Here is a 22,226-nt window from a genome sequence, read left to right as displayed (position 1 = left end):
CTTCAGCAACACATTTCTTCACGAGTCTTCCTTAGCCTTTCACCTGTGTCCACATTCCTTCATGTATTTGCCCCAGCAAAACACAACTGAGTTTCCAAAGAACCTTTAAGTTCCCACTTCAATTCCCCTCCTCAGCATTGCTTCCTTGATGTCCAAAGAGAGTTGCTGGCAGTTTCTGGTATAAGTTCTGAACTAAATAACAACAATCATAACCACAAAGGACAAGGTTTCTCTGGGTGGACCTGGCTGTCCTGGAACTCGCTCTGTAGTCCAGGCTTTCCTCAAACTGAGAGGTCCACCAGCCTCTGCCTCCTGAGTTCTGGGATTAAATGCATGCACCCCCACTGCCCGGCTAAAAATCACGCCCTTTAACTGGTCTTATTTCTTGCGTTTCTCTCTCTGCTCACACGTTTGCAGGATGACTGGGTGATTGGTTGGAGAAACAAGCTGGGATCTTAAGTCTCCTTAGGTGGATGGGTGATGCCAACGCTTGCTTTCATGCCCAGCTACTTGTTCACTGACTGGATTTTCCTCTCTGCAGTTCTAGGCTTCCCTTCAGTGTCTTTATTTGAAAACTATATCATTAAGGATCCCAAGTCTTTCTACGTCCTGGTGGGAATTGTTTTTCACCATGACTTCAATAGCAGCAATGAACCGTTGCCACTTGTGGTAAGAAAATCCATCCTATAACCATCCCACTATGCGACGACCCCACAAGTATGGGTTAATCAAGCCAGTCACCCCCTCGGGTTTCTTCTATGGCAGCTTTGTCATTTTATATGGGGGGGGGATGAATAATCCACGTCCATGTTTTACAACCCACTCCACGATTATCTCCAGGAGGTTTAAAAGATATCTGTTCTGAGTGTCTGTCCTCAGTACAGCATGGATCATGTTCAACTGCTCAACTCCACCACTTGGCCACAGAGAATCTTGCCTGGCACATGAGTTTCGGGTTTATGCATGTAAAGTGCTTAGGACAGAGCAGTTGGGTAGATTGGGAGCAAGATTTTTACCACTGGGTCAGTTAATTTTCATTCCTACCCAGCTAACAGACTTTAGGTATGGTAGCCAGGCATGTGTGTTTAAAGAAAGAGCAAGATGTTAAACAGGGATATTTGATTTATATTCTGCAGTGGGCAAAACACTCATGTGTAGCTTTGGCTTTAGGCAGGCTGTTTAGTGACCTTTAGAACTTGCCCTGCGATTAATAGAAAACAATGTTTCACAAGCATGCATTCATGTCACATGCATGTCAGACACCATGTTGTATGACCCTATGGGCTCCTATCATCACCCCCCACCCCGTGAGGAAGACGGAGCGTAATAATTGAGGTGAAGTAACTTCCCCAGGGTGACGGTACTTCGGTAAGAAATTTGGGGCTGAGGTCCAGGTGAACGGGTTCCCGAGTATCCTCCAGCCCATCACCGTCTCCCATGTAGGTCCCAGGGACACTTTCCAGAGAAATATGGGGAAGAGCAGTGTGGGGTTCTAGGAGGGACACCCGCCCGTGTGGGCTTTTCTCTAGTTAGAGCTAAAGCCTAACGGTTTTGCTCTGCCCCATACGATGGCCGGGTTCCAGGACCTCATGGCCAAATGTTTTCCCCTTGTTTCTCATAGGTGAAGTATGACTTGCGCTTCAGTTATGTCCAGAGGAACTCTATATCCCCGCCGAGGCATCTGTTTTTTCAAGAGGATATAGAAGGCTGGTGCACGGCTTTTCTTTACCCTCCCAATCTAAGCCAAGCACCCCGGGAATTTTCATACGCCGATGGGGGACACCCTGGTGAGGAGACCCCGAAGCCTGTCTCATTACCGTGAGCACAGCCCCTCTGCCCTGAACCACACATTTGTGACACTGTTTTGCTAACCGAATGCTTGCTAAGATTAGCCTTTCAGCAGAGGTCCAAGGAGCTGCCTTTGGGAAACATGGCAGTCAATAAAATGCTGGATTTCAGTGTAAGTAAAACAGCAGGTGTGTATTCTGATCGTGCATAATGACATTGAGTTGCTTGAAAGGGTGAAAACATTACAAGAACCAGGAGTATGGTGTTTTGTGTCTCTAATGTTTTGCTTTTTAAAGCGTTCTCTACAAACCACGACTTAAGCGGTTTTCTTTAATCTGTCAAAATGCATATAAAGTGACAACTCCTTTACCTTTTCCTTTTCCTTTTAGGAGAGTTACTCCTGGGCTGGGGGTGTCCCTCACTGGTACTTGTCTAGCATGTACAAAGCCCCATGCTCTGTCTCTAGCACTGAACGTCCGCCGCTGACTGTTAGGGATGCTATGTGGGAATTCATCTTGATATAACGGCAGCTTCCAAGGTTACTGCCAGAAAAGGCATCCCAGACACTGGAGGACACAGCACTGACACACTTTGCTTACTGCCACACTAGACTGTGCCTGATGGGTGTGGTTAGGCACCAGAAGGAAGAGAATTTGGCAGACACCAAATTTACCTTGAGCACAGTCACCAGGTCCCCACAGCTCTCAAGTCGCCTATTGAGAACCTGCGGGCATCATGGATGTATGGATGTTTCTTGGGCAACACACATGTAGCCCCAGAGTGGAACCATAATAAGTGTAGTAAGAATGGCCAATTCTTTAGGGACGACATGGCCATCATCATGAACAAAACATGACTTACACTTTATGAATATGCAATGCTTATGTGACCTCCCCTTTCCACCTGTAAGTAGCACTCTTATTTTTCTGTCTCCTCCCCAAACCTGCAGTCTTGGGGACCTAACCCAGGAGTTTCCACACAATGGGCCAGCACTCTACTACTGAGCTGTACCTCTAACCCTGAGCTGTACCTCTAACCCTGTTAACCCTGTTTTGTTGTTCATTTGCTTTTGCAATCCTGAGGACAGAGCTCAGTGTCTCACATATACTACCCAAGCTCGTCTTCTCCCCCCCCTCGGGTCTTGTGGAGCCCAAACTGACCACAAACTCGCCGTGAAGCCAAGGACCACCTTGAACGCTCCTGCCTACACTTTCCAAGTTACTGGGATGCAAGCCGGCGTCATTGCTCACTTGTGTCAGCACACCGAGTCTCTGATATTGTTTTGAACATACAAATGTTTCTACTTGTTCAACAAATGCTCCATTTTGTTGGGGTCCAGGAGCAGCCTCACAAACCACATGAACACCGATCTCAGTCAGACAGGATGGTTTATTGAGCATGTTCTCAGGGCTGATGGATCAGGGCCATGGTCCAGACTCAAGAGCTAAAATCTACAAACATGTGTGCCACGCTATTCCACCTGTCAGGATTTAGGGATAGAGGAATTCCGTAGGAACATGTCTTTGTTGTACACTCCCACTGGTTAGAGTGTTCACTTGTGGCAGGGGACTTGCCTTGTCTAACATTCATGTCTTAACTTACCAACCAGGATGTCAGCTACGCACATACATGTCCCTTTCTGCCAAGTAGGATGTCAGTTCCCAGGAAAGTCTTGGGAACTTAAACTTTACTTGACCCCCTACTCGAAACAGAAGTCTTATTCCAAATAGGTGCGGGTGTCTCTTTTATGTTGGGGTCCATCCCAGGGGTAGCTTAGAAAACCCATAAAAGTTTACATGCAGGTACGGGAAGTGCTGCTGGGTGGTTGGTTTGGGTCTAAGCTTATTGCGGCTAACTACACAAAACAGTTCTAACTGACTTCTGTTGGTTTCCAAAAGCACAGAACATAACAGAACATGCAATCCACTTGGGCATTAAACAGCAGAAAAAAAAAACATATGAGAAGGTTTCCTTATAATATTAGTAACAGCACAAAATGGCAGGCTACACAGGTAACAGTTAGGCGGTAACATTCTACCTAGGCCTTAAGACATTTATCTGTGTTTATCAGGCCTCATTCACTAACCACTAAACACATGTCTTGTAATCTCTACTTCCCCTTTAATTTGATGATGGAGGAACAACAGCTGTGCGCACTGCTGCAGGGCTCCCTCTCTGCCTGCCTGCCTGAGTCATTTTAAAGACTCCGCTCCTGCTCTGAAGGGTAGCCCCAGGGTCTGCCTCCAGAACTCTTGAACTTGGGGCTAGGGTGTAGTGTAGTTGGTATAGTGCTGCTGCACAAATTGAGAACCTGAGTTCAGTCTCCAGGACTCCAGAGAAAAGCTGGGTGTGATATCGCATGTTTATTACCTCAGTAATGGAGGGCAGAGACTGGCTGATTCCTGGGGCTCCCTGGTCAGCCGAGCCTAATCATCAATCTCCAGGTCCCAGCAAGAGACCCTGTCTCAGAAAACAAGGTTGATGGCTCTTCAAGGAAAAAACACAAAAGATTGGCCCTGTCTTCCATACACATGGGGGCAGTGGCAGCAGTGGGGGTGGGGGTGGTTCTGAACACATGACCCATGCATGACCCCTGCTTGACTCCTGCATGGCTGAGGCTTCATTTGATTTTACTTGCTCTTTCTGAATCTTTAGGCCTCTTTTGTTCTAATTCCATCCACCTTGCCCACCCACACCTGGAGGGAGAATACCGGCAGCTTCTTCCTTGAGATCTCATGGTCTTAGCTGGCTATGCCAATCCCCACTCTTTTGTGTCCCCCCTCTGAAATCACACCCTGAGAAAGGGCACTTCCTCTCCCTATTTTGCTAAGGATAAGCAGGTAGCATTAAAATCAGAAGGTCAGGCGTTCCTAGGAGCTCCTATGTCCTACAGAATAACGTAGATTTCTGTACTGGCTGGTTTTGTGTGTCAATTTGACACAAGCTGGAGTTATCCCAGAGAAAGGAGCCTCCCTTGAGGAAATGCCTCCATGAGACCCAGCTGAAGAGCATTTTCTCTATTATTGATCAACGGCAGGAGGGTGGTGCCATCCCTGAACTGGGGTTCCTGGGTTCTATAAGAAAGCAAGCTGAGCAAGGCAGGGGAAGCAAGCCAGTAAGTGTCATCCCTCCATGGCGTCTGTATCCACTCCTGCCTCCAAGTTCTTACCCTGTGTGAGTTCCAGTCCTGACTTCCTTTGGTGATGAACAGCAATGCAGAAGTGTAAGCTGAGTAAACCCTTTCTTCCCCAACTTGCTTCTTGGTCATGATGTTTTGTGCAGGAATAGAAACCCTGACTAGGGGGGTTGGGGATTTAGCTCAGTGGTAGAGCGCTTGCCTAGCAAGTGCAAGGCCCTGGGTTCGGTCCCCAGCTCCGGAAAAAAAAAAAGAAAAAAGAAAAAAGAAAGAAGCCCTGACTAGGACAATCTCTGAAGCTGGGTTGTGACTCCCAGATATCATAATCTTCTCTGCAGGAAGCCCTGCTGACTTTCTGAAATTTTCCAGTGTGAGCAAAGTACTTAGTAACTGCTTTCTGTCATCTTGTCTTTCTGTCATCCTGTTGTCTGCTGTGGAAAGGAACATAACTGTGTATTTAACAGTGCAGACACCCCTACTTAGCATCCAGTTTTCCTGGATCTGCTCACTCCATCACAGCCCCTAGCTTCCTCTCTGACAACTCCAGACTTGTAGAGAAGTAACAGTTCATCACTGAAGGACTATTTCCTTCCCACAGAGCAAACTTCCCCTGACTTGTGAGAGGTTAAACATGAACACCCATTAAGCAACTAACTATTCTTCTAAAATTAAGGATAGTCAAGACCTCATTATAGGACGACCACACTAATGTCTTGAAGCCTTGGGCCTGGATGCCAAACTGGTACTCAAGTCCTTACCCAGATTCCAGAAAATATCTATAATTGTTTAGTGAACATGCTCCGACAAACAAATGAGAATACATAACATTAGCCAGGATGTTGTCCAGGTTATTAATAACCGTCAGTTTGTCCTTCCCTTCTCCAGTGTGACAGGTCTGGACGTTTGCCTATGTCTAGACAATGGGACACAGTGGTCTACTACAGGGCTGCTTGCCCTTGCTTGGAACTAGAGCATATATCACTCAGGGGATCCTTAGCATGCGACCTCTTTTATTGAAAGCCGAAAGACCACTATATTGTTGAAAAAAAAAAAAAAAGGCTGCCTATGAGAAGGGCAGTGTCTGTAGCTTGCCAGCACAACACAGGAACCTAATCCTTTCGTTACACGGCAGTGAACCCAATCAGATCTGTGTCTTCCAAGTGCTTTGAGTTCAACCATCCTGTACATACTGAATAAGACATACCACAGAACAGGTACTCTGCCCACAGAGCCAGAGAGTGAAGGGAGAAGATGGCTCTCTACCTTGGAAGATCCCTGTATAGAGCATGCCTTGTCCTTTCTGACAGAATTTGTTTCCCTGATCATTGCTTCATTCCCTCAGCCCTCCAGAGCGGGCCCCTCTCTGTCCTCCATGCTGTATGATGTGGGAGCACCTTCTGGCTGCTGTCTAGCCAGGATCCACCAGAATTTTCACTCATTTCAGTCTTCGATCTTTACTTTCTTACACTTGGCATTCTGTTTCCTTGTAGGATACAACAAAGAAGGCTTCCTGGCAATACAGCATGCCGTAGACAAAGCCATCATGCTGCACCATGCTCCCAAAGCAGCACTGGACATGTTTAAGAATCTCCAGGTCTCGGTGCAGAGATTCCCATCTGGGTCCCATATCCAGGACCCCTTCCTAGTGATCCTTCAGAATGAGTTCCCTCTGCTCCTCATGCTCAGCTTCATCTGTGTTGAGCTCATAATCACCAATTCCATCTTGTCGGAGAAGGAGAGGAAACAGAAGGTAACTCGGTCTGCAAGTGCCGGGGGAACAGGGAGGCTGGTAATGAAGTGTCTTGAATAGGACGAAGGCCAGGGCTTGTGGGAGGAGCCTCTACCTCTCATATGCAAATGAGAAGCGAATAGGACTGAGGCCCGGGCTTGTGGGAGGAGCCTCTACCTCTCATATGCAAATGAGAAGTATTTGAAGCCTGTTTACAGGGTAGGGCGTACCATTTCTTGATGTCACATATATGCTTACTTTTAGATTGCCTAGCCTAGTAGGTCCTACTAGGTTAGCGCACTGCTGCTAAATAGGGCAGGTGTGAAGAAAAATGTTGGCAACAGAGGGAATTTTTACCCACAATCAACTCACTCCCGTTTTGTGGGAAGATGATTGGGAAGCATCTTCTGGAAAAACACAACCTAAAGCAGGCTTCGTTACCTCGTTGGTCCCGGGATGGCTCAGACTGCTCACTTTCTGTGTTCTTCTGGTCACGCAGCCGCTGTTACTTCTTTTTCTCGCTTAGGTTTCCATTTCTCAGATGTGGTGCCCTCTGTAGGCCTAGTGAATGACCTGGAACCCGTTGTGTTATCCGGGCTGACCATGGACCCATGATCCTTTTGCTTCTGCCTCCTAGGTGCAAGAAGTTCACCTGGTTAAAATTTTCTCGCTTTGCACTTTCTTCTCTTTTTTAAAATAACTTGTTAATTCATGTATGTTATGTACATGGGCATTTTTCATCTGTGCACCAGAAGGGGGCATCAGATCCCATGGGACTACATTTAGAGATGGTTGTGAGCCACCATGTGGTGCTGGGAGTTGAACTCAGGACCTTTGGAAGAGCAGCCAGTGCTCTTAACTGATGAGCCATCGCTCCAGCCCCAATTTTCTTCTCTTTTTATTGATTCTTATGACCGAGTATTAAAACAGCCTGGTAGTTTCTCCTTGGGCTTTTCTTGGCCCCACTGGCCATGTCTGTGGCTAGAGAGCTGTTTCACTGGCCTGCTTCATCTTGCTGTAAGAAGCAGACTGAGCGCCATCTTGGCACTGCCTAGAGGGTGCATCGATTGTGCTCTGACGCTGTGAGGCGTCAGACGCCTCCTTTCTGTTGGGATGGATAACAGTGGGTTTTATATTCACGGGGAAGCCCCAGGAGCTTCTGATGTATGACTAGAATACTCATAGAACTTCCATTGTATGATGAAATCTGACCTTCCCCGTTTGTTACTTCAACAACAAACTTGTGTAGAAAGCTGGTGGGCATAAAGCGTCTACACGTCAGTCACATTTTTCTCCTTTTCTACTCGAATCTTCTTTTCATACGGATATTAATACTGTAGAAGTTAGGCATAATGGCGTATGCCTAAAACTCCAATGGTTCCTTCATTTATCGAATCTCCCTCTGAGTATGTGGCCCTGAGAATAAAGTCCAGACTGTTCTTTGTTTTGTGTTTGAGGCAAAGTCTCAATATAGAACCCCTGATTGGCTTGCCACCGCTTTATAGACCAGACAGACCTTGTGCTCCTGACAAATTTCCCTACCTCTGTCTCCCAAATGCTTGAATTATAGGCATGGACTATACTCTGCGTTAAAGTCCAACCTCCGTAGGTGTCCTACTCTTGAGTTCTCTTAGCAGTTGTTTGGAGGTTCATACAGGGCCAACTCTGCCGTAGTTAAGCCAAGTGTTGGTCCCTCGCTGTTTAGCTAGAGTGCATTACAGACTCCCAGACTAGAGTACCTAAGACATCTAACTAGACGGGAAGCAGCCTCATGGCTCTAACCCGAGGCTCTCTTGCTTTTCTAGGAATATATGTATTTGATGGGACTGGAGAACTGGCTGCACTGGGTTGCTTGGTTCATCACGTTCTTCCTTTCCACCTTAGTTACTGTTTCCGGTATGACGATTCTCTTTTGCACAAAGGTATGCTTCGTTCTTTAGAATACGGTGAGCCATGACTGGATAGGAAAGAATCGGGTGTGGGTGGGTGATACAGGCGTTGAGGAATGTGTAGAGGTGTTTGCTGAAACTGGGAAATGAAGCATTCTTCACTCTCTCCCATCTCCCCTGCCCCCCATTTTTTCTTTTCCCTTTTGAGACAGAGGCTCACTGTGGAGCCCTGGCTGGCCTGGAATTCACCATACAGGCCAGGCTGATCTTGAATTTGTGTTAACCCTCAACTTTACCTCCAAACTTCGAGGGTTACCCTCCTGGCTGTCTGACCTAATCCAGTATTTAGGAACTTGAGGCTCACAAAATGCATCTCTACAGGCTTGAAAGCATAAATTTCATACTGCACAATGGTTGAAAACACTTAGTAAAACATTATTTTACTTCCCCGTCACCGTGGGTTGTTTTTTATGGTGTCAATGGAGTGTGAGGGTAACATTTGCCTGCAGACATTTACTAACCGGCTACTTGGATATATAAAAGCTCACTCCCAAACTGTGAACATTGTGTCAGTGTGGTGAAGGCAAGAAAACCCAGACTAAACGGGAAAATATTTCAGACAGAAGAAATAACCAAAGAGTGTTAAAACGGAAGACACAAAGTAACAACAGGAATACCGATAATACCACAAGTGAATCAAACTTATGCTGGTGGTGTAGCTCAGTGGTGGAACACATGCCAAGGGAATACAAGGTCCTCAGTGCAATGCCCAAGATAAACACCCCCCCCAAGAGAAAAAATATTCACATTAGGTCAAAAACTAAATCCAAACTTATTTTTCCCTGAAAAAAAATATTGGTAACAATTTATAAATGATAGCAGATGGTAGATCAGATGTTTGCCTTTAAAAAAAAACTATGTATAATATTAAATTAAAAACAATCTTTTGCACAGTGTTTTATGGAGACCTCACGCTTTCTTCACATGTGCGGTTGCTTTGTAGATGAACGGTGTGGCTGTGTTCAGAAACAGTAACCCTATCCTGATATTTATTTTTCTAATGTGTTTTGCCATCGCCACAATTTTCTTTGCATTCATGATGACCACATTCTTCCAAAGAGGTGAGTACTGACATCATTTTCTCTAAGTACTGACGTCATTTTCGGTTGATGGATGTTAATGACTTTTCTCTGAAAGCTCTGTCCATCATTCCCATGACTTATAGAACAAGGCGCTTACTACTCCTCCGCTGCCAAGCTTTCCCTTTTACGGTTATCTCAGCAGTGGGAGAATTCTGTTCCCTATTAAAGCCTTGTTAAAACACATATAAATAAATATAATCATTTCAAACTGAGGGAGATAATGTTTTGGTTTATATATTTTTATTTATGCATCTCTATGTGTGTATGCCACGTGGGTACTGGGCTTTGGAGCTCGGAAGAGACCCTTGGATTCCCTGAGGCTGGAGTTACAGGTGGATGTGAACCACCCAAGCTGGGAACCAAACTCAGGTCCTCCGGAAGAGCAGCGTCTATTCTTCACTCCTCCGCCATCATTCCAGCCCCTGTGAGTCTCGGTTTAGAAGACTGGAAGCGTGATGCATTTCAGACAGGAAGTCCTCCAGGTCACGATCGTGGAGTTAGGGCATGACAGTAAAGGGGTTTCTAAGACACCGTAAAGGACTCCCTGTGCATTGGGTTCTGTTGGAGGTCTTACGTGGAAAAGCCTTTGTACATGAGTACAGAGAGGATGGAGGTAACAGGAAGCAGAGTCAAATCAGAGTGCAGAAGAATTGGACTGTGAGTTACCCCAAAAAAGGTAAAAAGTAAGAGAAAATGATCTCAGCAGCCCCCCCAAAGGAAACGCGTATAAGAATTAGGAAGAAATGTGATGCCAACGGGCCAGACGGCTCATCGTTCACATTCGTGCATGCTCTGTATCAAATAGCTCGCTCTAACGCGTGACTCCCGGAGAATACCGACTCTGCCAAGATGGAAAAGGAGTCTGTGAAAGTCACGTGGTTCAAACTTTGAATTCCACCGGCTTTATAGCAAGCACAAGAGGGCGCTAGTCAAGTCAGGGAACCTAGAACATACCTACACCTGGGCCTCAAGAGTCCTCAAGGTTGAAGCCTTAAAAGTTAAACACGTGGCCAAGTGCGGTGAGAAAGCAGACATTTATAAATCAAAGATGATCAATGACTTCGGAAACACAAGTCATAATCAGAAGGAAGCAAAACTGGGGGCAAGTGACTAATGAAGGCAAAAACAGATCATGTAGCCCAACACTGGTAGCCAGTCGGTTTTTGACAATGAGGTCTTTTCAACAAAGGACGTTGGAATAACTGGAAGACTGTCTTCAAAAGAATTCGCTTTGAGAGCTACACACATCATATACTCAAGTTGGCTCCTACTGATTATAAATTTGAATGTAAGTGATAGACCACATTAAAAGAACATGCAGGGAGCTGGCTCAGTTGGGGAGATGCTTGCCGTGTGAGCAGAATGACCCAGGTTCAATCCCTCAGGGCCCACATGGAAGGGCATGGATACCATACGCTCCTAATCCGTCCAGGAGGAAGTAAACAGAAGCGTTAGTGATCCATGGTGGGCGAGAGATCCTTAGCAAAGAGACCCACTGTCAACCTCGGGCCTCCACATACATACGAATGTAAATCCACATGAACACGCATGTATATGCATAAGAACATATAAGAGATAAAGAGGGCATGAAGGCAGGAGGGGCGTGGGCTAAGCGTGTCCCCGTGGGTGGAGTGAGGGAGCGTGGGTATGATCAAAATGCATTAAATACACGAGTGGAAGTTTCAAAGAATAAATAGAAATATTTTTAAACAAGAAGAGAAAACCATTTCCATTCCACGATGACTTCTTAGTGCAGCCAATAAAAGATACAACTGATAGTTGCATTTCAGAAAAATTTAAAACTTTTGAACATCAAGAAAGTGCTGTCGCCGAGGTGGAGGGTGGGGGTGGGGGTGGGGGTGGGGGTGGGGGTGGGGTGGGGTAGAGGGTGGTTCACCTTTAATCCCAGCAGAGGCAGATAAATCTCTGTGAGTTCGAGGCCAGCCTGGTGTACAAAGGAGTTCCAGGACAGTCAGGGCTATGCAGGGAAACCATCTCTTGAAAAAACAAAACAAAACAAAACAAAACAAACAAAGATTCCCCCTCCATGCTAGCTGTCTGTCGGGTCGTCTTTATTTAGGGTTAGGCATTGATGTCTATGAGACGTCATGGGTTTAGCTTTTCTGACATTCCTAAAAGATGCAGTCTCTAATTCCCGTTCCCTTCGACTCTAAAAAATTTTTTCTGCCCCCTCTTCTACTGTGATCCCTGGGCTTCAGTACAGAAGCTGCGCTGTAGATGTATCAGTCGTGTCTGGCATCACTCGATCTAGTGTTCTCTTCATTTTGATTGGTTGTGGGTTTCTGTGCTGGTCTCCATTTTGATGTTCCCTTTGATGAAGGGTGAGACTTATCTATATATGTATAAAATCCATATATATACAGACGTGTGTGTGTGTGTGCATGTGTGTGTGTGAGTATTTAGAGCGAAGTTAGGAATTATGCTAGTTTAGCAAAGTGTAAGTTCTCCTCTGTGATGGGTGACTTCACTAGCCCTGGGTAGTTGGCTAGGTTTCCGGTACCAGGCATAATTTTCCTCTCGTTGAATGGGCCTCAAATCCACTTAGGGAGCTGTTGGTTACTGCCAAGGTATGTGTGCCACGGCTGCGCCTTAGGGTCAGTGTGTCCTGCTGGCCAGTGTTGTAGTTCATAGGCATCCTAGCTGTGTAGGAATATTGGTTGCTTCCTTCCTTTGGAAACTTTCATAGCACATTCTGTTATGAAAGCGAGGCAGTCCTCAGGTTAGGCCCAGCTTGGATCCTCTGAGACTTATGCCCACGATGTCTTCAGGAATAGAGACTTGGCTTTCAGTCTCAGGGAGGCAGCCAAGGGCAACATCCATGACCTATAGTGTTTGGGAGTCTCTTGGATGATCCTGACCAACAATTCAAAAGGGGGCTACTCATGCCTGGTGGTGGACTTCTGTTAGTCAGTCTGCAGCTCTTGGGAGTAACATTGTCAGCCCAGATGGGAAATTTTCATCTAAGTTATATATGTACATGCAAACTTTTTAAATTTTTTAAAAGATTTATTCATTTATTATATATAAGTACACTGTAGCTGTCTTCAGACACACCAGAAGAGGGGATCAGATCTCTTTACAGATGGTTGTGAGCCACTATGTGGTTGCTGGGAATTGAACTCAGGACCTCTGGAAGTGCAGTCTGTGCTCTTAACCACTGAGCCATCTCTCCAGCCCACAAACTTTTATTATATTACTATATGCAATATTAGGTAAATGGATATTAATATGATTCTTTTTAGAAATCCTTGCTATGATTTTATCCTCTTTTTTCTACTTCTGCATTTATCTGTCTCTTCTCCGTGACTACTCCTCCCCCTCCCACCCATTTTCCCATCTCCCTCTTCACTCGTATCCTGCTCCTTCCCTCTACAATGCTGTGCTCACCATGGAGAACTTCTACTTTCCTATTTCCTGCAGTTACTCTGAAGACCTGGAACCACAGATGAGAAAGAACACACGACATCTGTCTTTCTGGGTCTGGGTTTACCTCACTCAATGTGATCTTCTCTAGTTCCATCCACTTACTTCAAAATTCTATGGCTTCTGGGCCGGAGAGATGGCTCAGTGGTTAAAGGCACTGCCAGCTCTTCCTGAGGCCCAGGGTTCAATTCCCAGCACCCACACGGCCGCTCACAACTGACTATAACTCCTGTTGCATGGGATCCAACAATCTTCACACACACACACACACACACACACACACACACACACACACACACACACAGTAAAAAGCATCAATGTATATAAAAAAATAAAATAAGTAAATTATTTTTAAAAAGAAAATTCTAGGGGCTGGAAAGATGGTTCAATGGTTAGGAACACTGACTGCTCTCCCAGAGGTCCTGAGTTCAATTCCCAGCAACCACGTGGTGGTTCACAACCATCTGTAATGGGATCCGATGCCCTCTTCTGGTGTGTCTGAAGACAGGTTCAGTGTACTCATATACATAAAATAAATCCTTAAAAAAAAAAAAAAGGAAAATTCTCTGACTTCATTTCCCCTACAGTTGAATAGTATTCCGTAGTGCTTACGTAACACATTTTCATTATCCGCTCATTGGTTGAGGGATACTTAGGTTGTTTCTGTTTCCCGACTACTGTGGATGAAACGGCAGTGAACAGGGCCAAGAAAGAGGCCGTGGAGTAGGATGTCCTCTGGCCATGTGCGGAACAGGGGGTTAGCTCGGTCGTAGTGGTAAGTTTATTTGTAGCCTTTTGACAGTTCTCCACACAGATTGCCAGAACAGCTGGATAAGTTTGCAATCGAATAAACAGTAAATGGGGCTTCCCTCTACCCCACATCCTTGGCACCAATCCAATTTGGTGTCAGTTGTTGATCGTTGCCATTCTGACTGGGTTGTTTTGATTTCCATTTCTCTAATTTCTAGAAACAATGAGCATTACCTTTAGGATATTTTTTAGTAATTTTTTTCTTCTTTTGAGAAGTCTCTGGATCTTTTTTTTTTTTAAATTTATTTATTATATATGGTACACTGTAGCTGTCTTCAGACACACCAGAAGAGGGCATCAGATCTCTTTACAGATGGTTGTGAGCCACCCTGTGGTTGCTGGGATTTGAACTCAGGACCTCTGGAAGAGAAGTCAGTGCTCTTAACCCCTGAGCCATCTCCCCAGCCTCTCTGTTTGGATCCTAAGCCCATTATTTGAGTGTGTCATCTGTTTTGTTTTCTGTTTTGCCTGTTTTTGATATCTTTATATGTTCTGGATATTAATCCTTGGTCAGATTTTACAGTTGGCAAGGATTCTCGGTCCTTCTGTGGGGCACTCACTCCTCATGCAGAGGACCGGGTTTGGTGCCCAGCTCCCACACAGTGGCTCAGCCATCTGCAACTCTAGTTCCGGGGACTCCAATGCCCTCTTCTGGTCTCTGTGGGCACCAAGCATAGATTCGATACACACTTGTATGCACACATGCGCACAGAGGCAAAATACTCACATACATAATGAATATAAAAATGTCAAATCTTTTTATAGAGACTATAGAGTGATCTGACATAAATTTATGGGAAATTCTCAACAAAATACTGGTGGATCAAAATAAGCATATTAAAGAATTAAGTGCCATGCTAAATCGGATTCATCCCAGGAATGTGAATTTGACTCATAATCTCGCACTTTGGACTCTTAGGCAGTGGGATTATCAGCCAATTTCGGCTCTACAGTAAGACTCTGTCAAAATAAGAATCTCGACAAAACTGAATGTAATATGACTAGCTTTCTAGTCTGCTGGGCTTGGTCCCTGTAACCCCATGCTGACAAGGCTGAGGCAGGAGAATTGTAGGTTCAAGTTCAGCTTGGTCTACACCTGGACCACATAGCATGAACTTCTGAGTGGAAGAGGAGAGAGGGAAGAAAGGAGGGAGAGAGGGAGGGGGAATGAAGAACGAGAATGGTTTGACATATGGGAAGTAGTCAGCACCACTTAAAATGAAGGAAAAATACATATACATACATCTTAGTTGATGTAAAAGAAATCAGCAAAGTTTAATACTCTTTTATGATTTAAAAAAAAAAGGAAGAGAGATTCCAGATCAACTTCACAGAGTACAACTGTACCCGGAGTGAGCTGTGCTGGCCCCAACTTCTGTACCCTCTGACCCAGCATTATCAAGGGGAGCCCCGGTTTCAGCATGTCACCAAAGACCTGATGCCGCTGTCACTTCCCACGTTGGCCAATCCTTGGGTCGGGATTTGCAAAGCCTGGTGCTCAGCTCCCATCTACCATTAAGTTTTCTCGAAGACTCAGAGCATCCACTCAGTGGCTCCCTGGAGGTCTACGTGCCTCCCCGAAACCTCCTTATTTGAGACAGGATCTCTCTATGTAATCCTGGCTTGCTTCTAAGCTCACAGAGATCTGCCTGTCTCTGCCTCTGGAGTGCTGGGATTAAAAGCGCATTCCGCATGCCTGATCTTCTGAAACATTTTAATAAGCAAAATGACTATTTTTTTGTAGAAATTCTTAATTTTAAGTGAACTTACACCATATATCCAGATGTTCAAAGTGGCTCAAGAATTCTCAATTCTTGCTGGTCGCCGGGGAATTGAGGGTGTCCTAAATGTTGGAGACTTAAGCCCACCATGAATTTCTTTTTTTTTTTTTTTTAAGAGTTTATTTACACCGTAGCTGTCTTCAGAAGAGGGCATCAGATCTCATTACAGATGGTTGTGAACCACCATGTGGTTGCTGGGATTTGAACTCAGAACCTCAGGAAGAGCAGTCAGTGCTCTTAACCACTGAGCCATCTCTCCAGCCCCCACCACAAATTTCTAATCCAGGGCTTTTATTTTTGATGCGAGCATTTAAGCATGAAGAAAGATCTATTGCTGTCACATGGTGCAGAGAAAGGGTTAGAAAATGCTTTATAGAGGCTTTCTAATTAAAATTGAATTTATTATTAAACAAAAAAAGGAAGAGAGATGTAAGCTGGGATAGAAGGAAATTAACCTGATTAGATATATGTCTCCCCCACATTTTCAATTGTGAAAGATTGAAGGACTACCTCCTAATACCAGAAACAAAAACCAAGGGATATCTACTTTTACCACATCCATTTGATATTTTGCTGAAAGGTCTAGTCAAAACAGTTACGAAGAAAAATAAAGCATCCAAAAGGAGATTTAAAAAAAAAAAAAAAAGGGCTGGAGAAATGACTCATGGTTAAGAGCACCTGACTGCTCTTCCAGAGGTCATGAGTTCAATTCCCAGCAACCACATGGTGGCTCACAACCATCTGTAAAGAGATCCGATGCCCTCCTCTGGTGTATCTGAAGACAGCTAAAGTGTACTTATATATAATAAATAAATAAATAAATAAATAAATATATTATTAAAAAAAAAAAAAGAGTAAAACCCATCCGGACGGTTGGTTGCCAGCACTCAGGAGGCAGAGGCAGAGGCAGAGTTCAAGGTCAGCCTTGTCTGCAGAGCTCTAGGAGAGCCAGGGCTACACAGAGAAACCCTGTCTCTTGATCTGAACAAAACAAACAAAGTAAGACTGTCTCTATTCAGAGATGATATGGTTTTATATAGTGATAGCTCTATGACAGTAAGCCGATTAGTATATTTTGTATAGTTAAGCTCCAGTTTCCTCCTCTGCAGAGTGGGGAGGTTGTGAAGATAAGATGACATATACAACGCGCTCACCATGATCTCAGAGGGCTGAATAGATGCTACACAGGTCTGCCACGCCCCTTTGGAGAGGAGTCAATACAGGGTTTTTGCTTTTGTTGTTTTTGAGAAAAGGTTTCTCTGGAAACTCACCCCATAGACCAGACTGGCCTTGAACTCACAAGACTCCCACCTGCCTCTGCCTCCTGAGTGCTGGAATTAAAGGCAGGAGCTACCACACCCAGCTACTTTTTAAAATACCGTAAATGTTTTCATCCTTCACTAGTAAGAAGGCAAGTATAAAAAGAGATTGCTTCCTTTCTGAAACGCTGGCCCAATCACAGAGAGACTTTTCTCTCATGGCAGGAAACAAGGTTTCGGTCACGGTAACTTACCAATGCACCATTTTTTCCCCTCTGAATCTGCAGCCCACGTAGGAACTGTGATAGGCGGCATCGTCTTCTTCTTCACCTACCTTCCCTACATGTACATCACTTTCAGTTACCACCAGCGGACTTACTCCCAGAAGATACTCTCTTGCCTCTTCTCCAATGTTGCCATGGCAATGGGAGTCCGGTTCATCTCTCTGTTTGAAGCAGAAGGTAAGAGCTATCTCTCTCCAGCTCTACTTAGGATGCCTACTTACTTCGAAACGGACAAGGCCGCCCTCCATCTCCAACTGCACTCAGTTGACGTGTCTGTCCATTTAGTGTTCTGAGATTTACATCATAATGTGGGATGCTAAAGAGATACAGAGCATGCTTGGCAAACCTTACGGCATAAGCCGGGCCGTGGTGTCACATGTCTTTCATCCCAGCACTTGGGAGGCTGATCTCTGAGTTCAAAGCCAGCCTGATCCAGTGAGTTCTAGGACAGCCAGGGCTACACAGAGAAAGCCTGTCTTGAAAATCAAAACTAAAAGCAAGGAAACGAACAAAACCTTACAGCATAGATGTGGATATGGGGAGGGAAACTAAAGCACGTTAAAGAAAAGAAACAGGACCCAATCATGTCGGCATGGTAAACCTTTAGTCCCAGCTATTTGGAAGGCCGAAGCAGGAAGATTCCTGGAACCCAGGAATTCCATCTAGGCTTGGGCAACAGAGTAACTTTGTTTGGAAACAGTGACTAGGAAATTATATACTTGTACAATTTTATAGATCTAAAATGTATAACTTCATGATTAGAAGCTCAGAAAACATTTCCAACTATACTGATAATGTAGTTTTAGCATGTATTAGTCTTACTGCTTGTGGTGCCCCCCCCTCTTTTACAAGTCTCTCTAGGGAATGGTATTAATCAGCCTTATGTTATTATGATGAAATACTGAAATAATTAACTTGTAAAGAGAAAGACTTATTTTGATTTACAAATCTGTAGATTCTAGTCAAAGATTAGGTGGCCTCCTTACGTTGGAACTCTGGGTATCTAGCACTTCATGAGAGAAGTACACAGCAAAGCAAGCTACCAGGAAGTGAACAAGAAAACAGAATGATCCAAGTCTCATATTCTTTTTTTTTTCTTTTCTTTTTTTTCCAGAGCTGAGGACCGAACATAGGGCTTTGCGCTTGCTAGGCAAGCGCTCTACCCCTGAGCTAAATCCCCAACCCCCTCATATTCTCTTAGAACACTCCCCCAATAATCTAAGGACCTCCTGCTAAGCCCCACCCCTACTAAGCCACACCCCTTAAAAGGTCCCTCCTCCTCCTAAGGTCCACCTCCTGTTAAGCCCCACCTCCTTAAAAACCCCACCTTCTGCTAAGCTCCACCTGCCAAAGTTTCTGCCAACTCCCAATAGCATGTCCCCGAGGACCAACCCTTTAACACACTGCTAGTCAGCTTTCCATAACTGTAGCAGATGCCTGAGAAGGTCAGCCTTGAACTGCACAGCTTTGATTGTTTCAAAAGTTCCTACGGTTTCCTTTTGTTCTTTGTTAGCCCCACTGAGAAAAATAACAAAATATCGACATGGCAATTAAGATGCCCAAGGAAAAGGGACAGACAGGCTGGGCTGGGAGAAGACATACATTTCACATTGAGCCGTCAGGCTGCTTATGTTGAGAATGTTTGAGGAACTCACTCTCGTCGCTAGAAACTTGCTCTTGTAATTAGAATAAGCAGACAAACGGCTAATACACGTACAGGTGGCAGGAATCAAACCTCTGACCTCTGGAAGAGCAGCCAGTGTTCTTAACTGCTGAGCCACCTCTCCAGACCCACATTATCTCTTTTTAAAAGATACTAGGGAGTCAGTAGTGGAGACAGAGTGAGGCCTTGGAAAGGCTGTGAGATGGCTTCGTGGTTAGAGCTGCTTACCTTCACATCCGATGCCCAGAGTCTGATCCTCAGAGCATGTACGGTAGAAAGAAGGAGAGATCTGACCTCCTCCCTGCTGGCTTCTGACCTTCACATATGCCATGGTACACATGCACACAGGCACACAGGCACACAGGCACACAGGCACACAGGCACACAGGCACACAGGCACGCAGGCACGCACACGCCACTTCCGTGCAAATGAGCAAAAGGATGAAAAATGGAAATTTAAAGAAGTTCTCCGTCAGGGCTGGAGAGATGGCTCAGCAGTTAAGAGCACTGACTGCTCTTCCACAGGTCCTGAGTTCAATTCCTAGCATATGCCAGTAATCCCAGCTACTAGGGAGGCTGGGGCAGGAGGAACAAGAGTTCATGGTCAGCCTCAGAAATGTCTATTATACAAAAAGAGGGAAGGACTGAGGATATAGTTCAGTGGTGAAGTGCTTGCCTAGTGTGTGCGAGGTCATAGGTCCAACCCCTGGTCCCCCTACAATAGATATTTTTAAAAACCTCCGTGGTGGCTAGTATTGCTTATAAATGTCATCGGGGCCAGCATCAACTAAGAGACATGGCTTTGATATATTTGTGGGGGTGTTTTTTGTGAGGATGAGGTGCAGAGGAAGAACCTCTACCCCAGGGGGGAGCACACTCTAGCATTGGCCTCAGTTTAATGTCATTTGAGGGAAATGGGGGTGCCTTGTCCACTCACCTTCCCACCCTATTGGTAAGTGCATGCATTGCTGCTGCTGCTGCCACCATGCTTTGCTAACATCAGAACCCTACTCTGAAGTCCAGTGCGGACTTCAGCTCTCAGGACTCCCCCTAGCCCTTACCTCTAGATTAGGACTGCCGAATCTTGTAGACTGAGCAGAGCTGCCAACACGCAGACAGCCACCGTCTCCCTCCTTTGGAACAGGCACAGGCATCCAATGGAGGAACATGGGCAACGTCTGGGGCGACTTCAGCTTCACTCAGGTGCTGGTGATGCTCTTGCTGGACTCCTTCTTGTACTGCCTGGTAGCCTTTTTGGTGGAGTTTCTCTTCCCAAGAAAGATCGGAATGCCTAAGTCTTGGTACATCTTTGCCAAGGTAAGTTCTGAGTCTGCTACTTTACAGACAGATGTTAAATTCTTTCTATCTGTCATCTTCGTTCCTTCACCTCGCAGTGGAGTACTAATTAAGATCTCAGACACCAGTCAGTCTCTACCCTGGATTCACCTCATAACTATCAGTCACCCTGCGGTTGGCAGCAGAGCGTAATTTACCAGTCTCGGTTTCTCTGAACTTACCCCCCCCACCAGTTGACGCACTGGACTCGCGGATGAGACAGGCAGGGCCATCCCATCCAGGGTATGTCTGTTGAATACCAGGCCCTGCTTTATCCCACAGAACTCACCCGCTTGCTAACATCAGAACCCGACTTGCCAGAGTTCTCACACCCCCTTTCTCCACTGAGCTGCATTAGCAGAGGCCCTCTGAGGCCTCTGTGATCACCCAGTGTGTCAGCAGTAGGGCCACGGCTTCTCTGGACAATCCCAGAAATCCAGACTACGTTTTTCTTACAAACATGAGCTCCCTGTGCATCATTCAGCCTCCACAGTGGCCTGTGGTGGCTCACCTATGGGCACAGTGAGGACCTGAGGCGTTTGTCTGTCTTCTTCCTTGGGGTATGGAGAAGCAGACAAATATAACTCCAGCATCCCCATCCAGGTCTCTCCCCGCAAGAACCTGACTGCTGGTAAGGCAGCTGTCCAAGGGCAGTCAAGAGCGGGGAGGGAACAAGGCTGTTTTCTTAGATCCTCCCTGAGTGCCCCGGGATTATAGGCTGAAAGTCAGTGACCCTGAGCGAATCCATTAGCGAGCTGGCTAACCTCTCCAGGTGCCATGACGTGTTTGATTCAGCAAGTAAACCGCCTGTGGGGGCAGGGGTCTAATCCGCCAACATGCGTCTCCCACAAGGGTAAGACCACATAAGCAGTGAGTGTGAAGGTTAACTTCTCGTGCAGTGTCCCCTCTGGCGCAAGAAGTCCTTTCCAGTAATACCGCCACTGTTGGTTATTGGGGATCCTGAGAAAACTTCAAAAGGGGACTTTCTGCAGGACGAGCCAGCGGGCCACATAAACGCCGTCGAGATCCAGCATCTGTATAAGGTATTGGCTTTCAAACCTCCTTCCCCAGGCTCGAGAGACAACCCTTCTAAGCTTGTGTTTTAGTCTAACAGTGCTTACAGACTGCTCTCTGGAATTCAGAGTTTTTGGTTTTTCTGTTTGTTTGTTTTTTTTGTTTTGTTTTGTTTTTATTATTCTTTTATTATTATTATTATTATTATTATTATTATTATTATTATTATTATTATTATTATTATTTACACTTCAGTCGCATCCCCCTCCCGGCCCACCCTCCGACAGTTCCTCAACCCATTCCTCCTCCCTGTCTCCCAGAGGATGTCTCCACCCCCACCCCACAAGACCTCCCCCCTCCCTGGGGCCTTAAGTCTCTCCAGGGTTAGGTGTTTCTTCTCTCCCTGAGGCCAAACCAGGAAGTCCTCTTTTGTATATGTGTGGGGGCCTCTAGCAGCTGCCTGGTTGGTGGCTCAGTGTCTGAGTGCTCTCTGGGGCCCAGATTACTTGAGGCCGCTGGTCCTCCTACAGGGTCGCCCTCCTCAGCTTCTTCCAGACTTTTCCTAATTCATCCACAGGGGTCCCTGGCTTCTGTATTTGGTCCTTATATGATCCTATTTTCAAAAACCAGAAACAGCTTGAAATGCCCTGTTTCCTGTCATGGAGACCTGTTGATTTTCTTCTTTTTTCTTTTTGGAGAAAGCGTCTTCTCGGCCTCTAGTACCAAGTGTCTCCTCCATTGGCCAGAAGCGCAGCCATTTGGTGGGCGGCTCGTTCCCACCAAATCAAAATGCAAACCAGATCTCACTGTTAGCTTCCAAACGCAGGAGCAGGCAGCCGCTCTCCCACAGGAGCTCGCGGAGGCTTGCTTCACACAGAGTCCTGCCAACCAAGGATGTCTGCAACGGGTCTCGTCTCAGTGCTTACGGTGTCTACAGAGTGTGGCCCCAACC

At 45.7% G+C, this 22,226-nt stretch overlaps 1 protein-coding gene across 1 annotated transcript in view; it reads left to right on the top strand.

The window, feature by feature from the left end:
• LOC116909120 (ATP-binding cassette sub-family A member 17) overlaps window positions 1–22,226 on the top strand; it is a 79,346-nt gene that overhangs the window by 11,771 nt on the left and 45,349 nt on the right. Inside the window, exons 3-10 of the mRNA XM_032912596.1 lie at window positions 542–669; window positions 1,622–1,787; window positions 6,415–6,674; window positions 8,459–8,575; window positions 9,546–9,663; window positions 17,266–17,439; window positions 20,070–20,242; window positions 21,160–21,303. Of these exons, the coding sequence (XP_032768487.1) occupies window positions 542–669; window positions 1,622–1,787; window positions 6,415–6,674; window positions 8,459–8,575; window positions 9,546–9,663; window positions 17,266–17,439; window positions 20,070–20,242; window positions 21,160–21,303 (1,280 nt within the window). The remainder of the gene's footprint in view (window positions 1–541; window positions 670–1,621; window positions 1,788–6,414; window positions 6,675–8,458; window positions 8,576–9,545; window positions 9,664–17,265; window positions 17,440–20,069; window positions 20,243–21,159; window positions 21,304–22,226) is intronic.

Source organism: Rattus rattus, chromosome 9, assembly GCF_011064425.1.
Source record: "Rattus rattus isolate New Zealand chromosome 9, Rrattus_CSIRO_v1, whole genome shotgun sequence".
Classification (NCBI taxonomy): Eukaryota; Metazoa; Chordata; class Mammalia; order Rodentia; family Muridae; genus Rattus; species Rattus rattus.
Note: the sequence above shows the minus strand (reverse complement) of the source record. Positions and strands in the feature narration are given on the sequence as shown.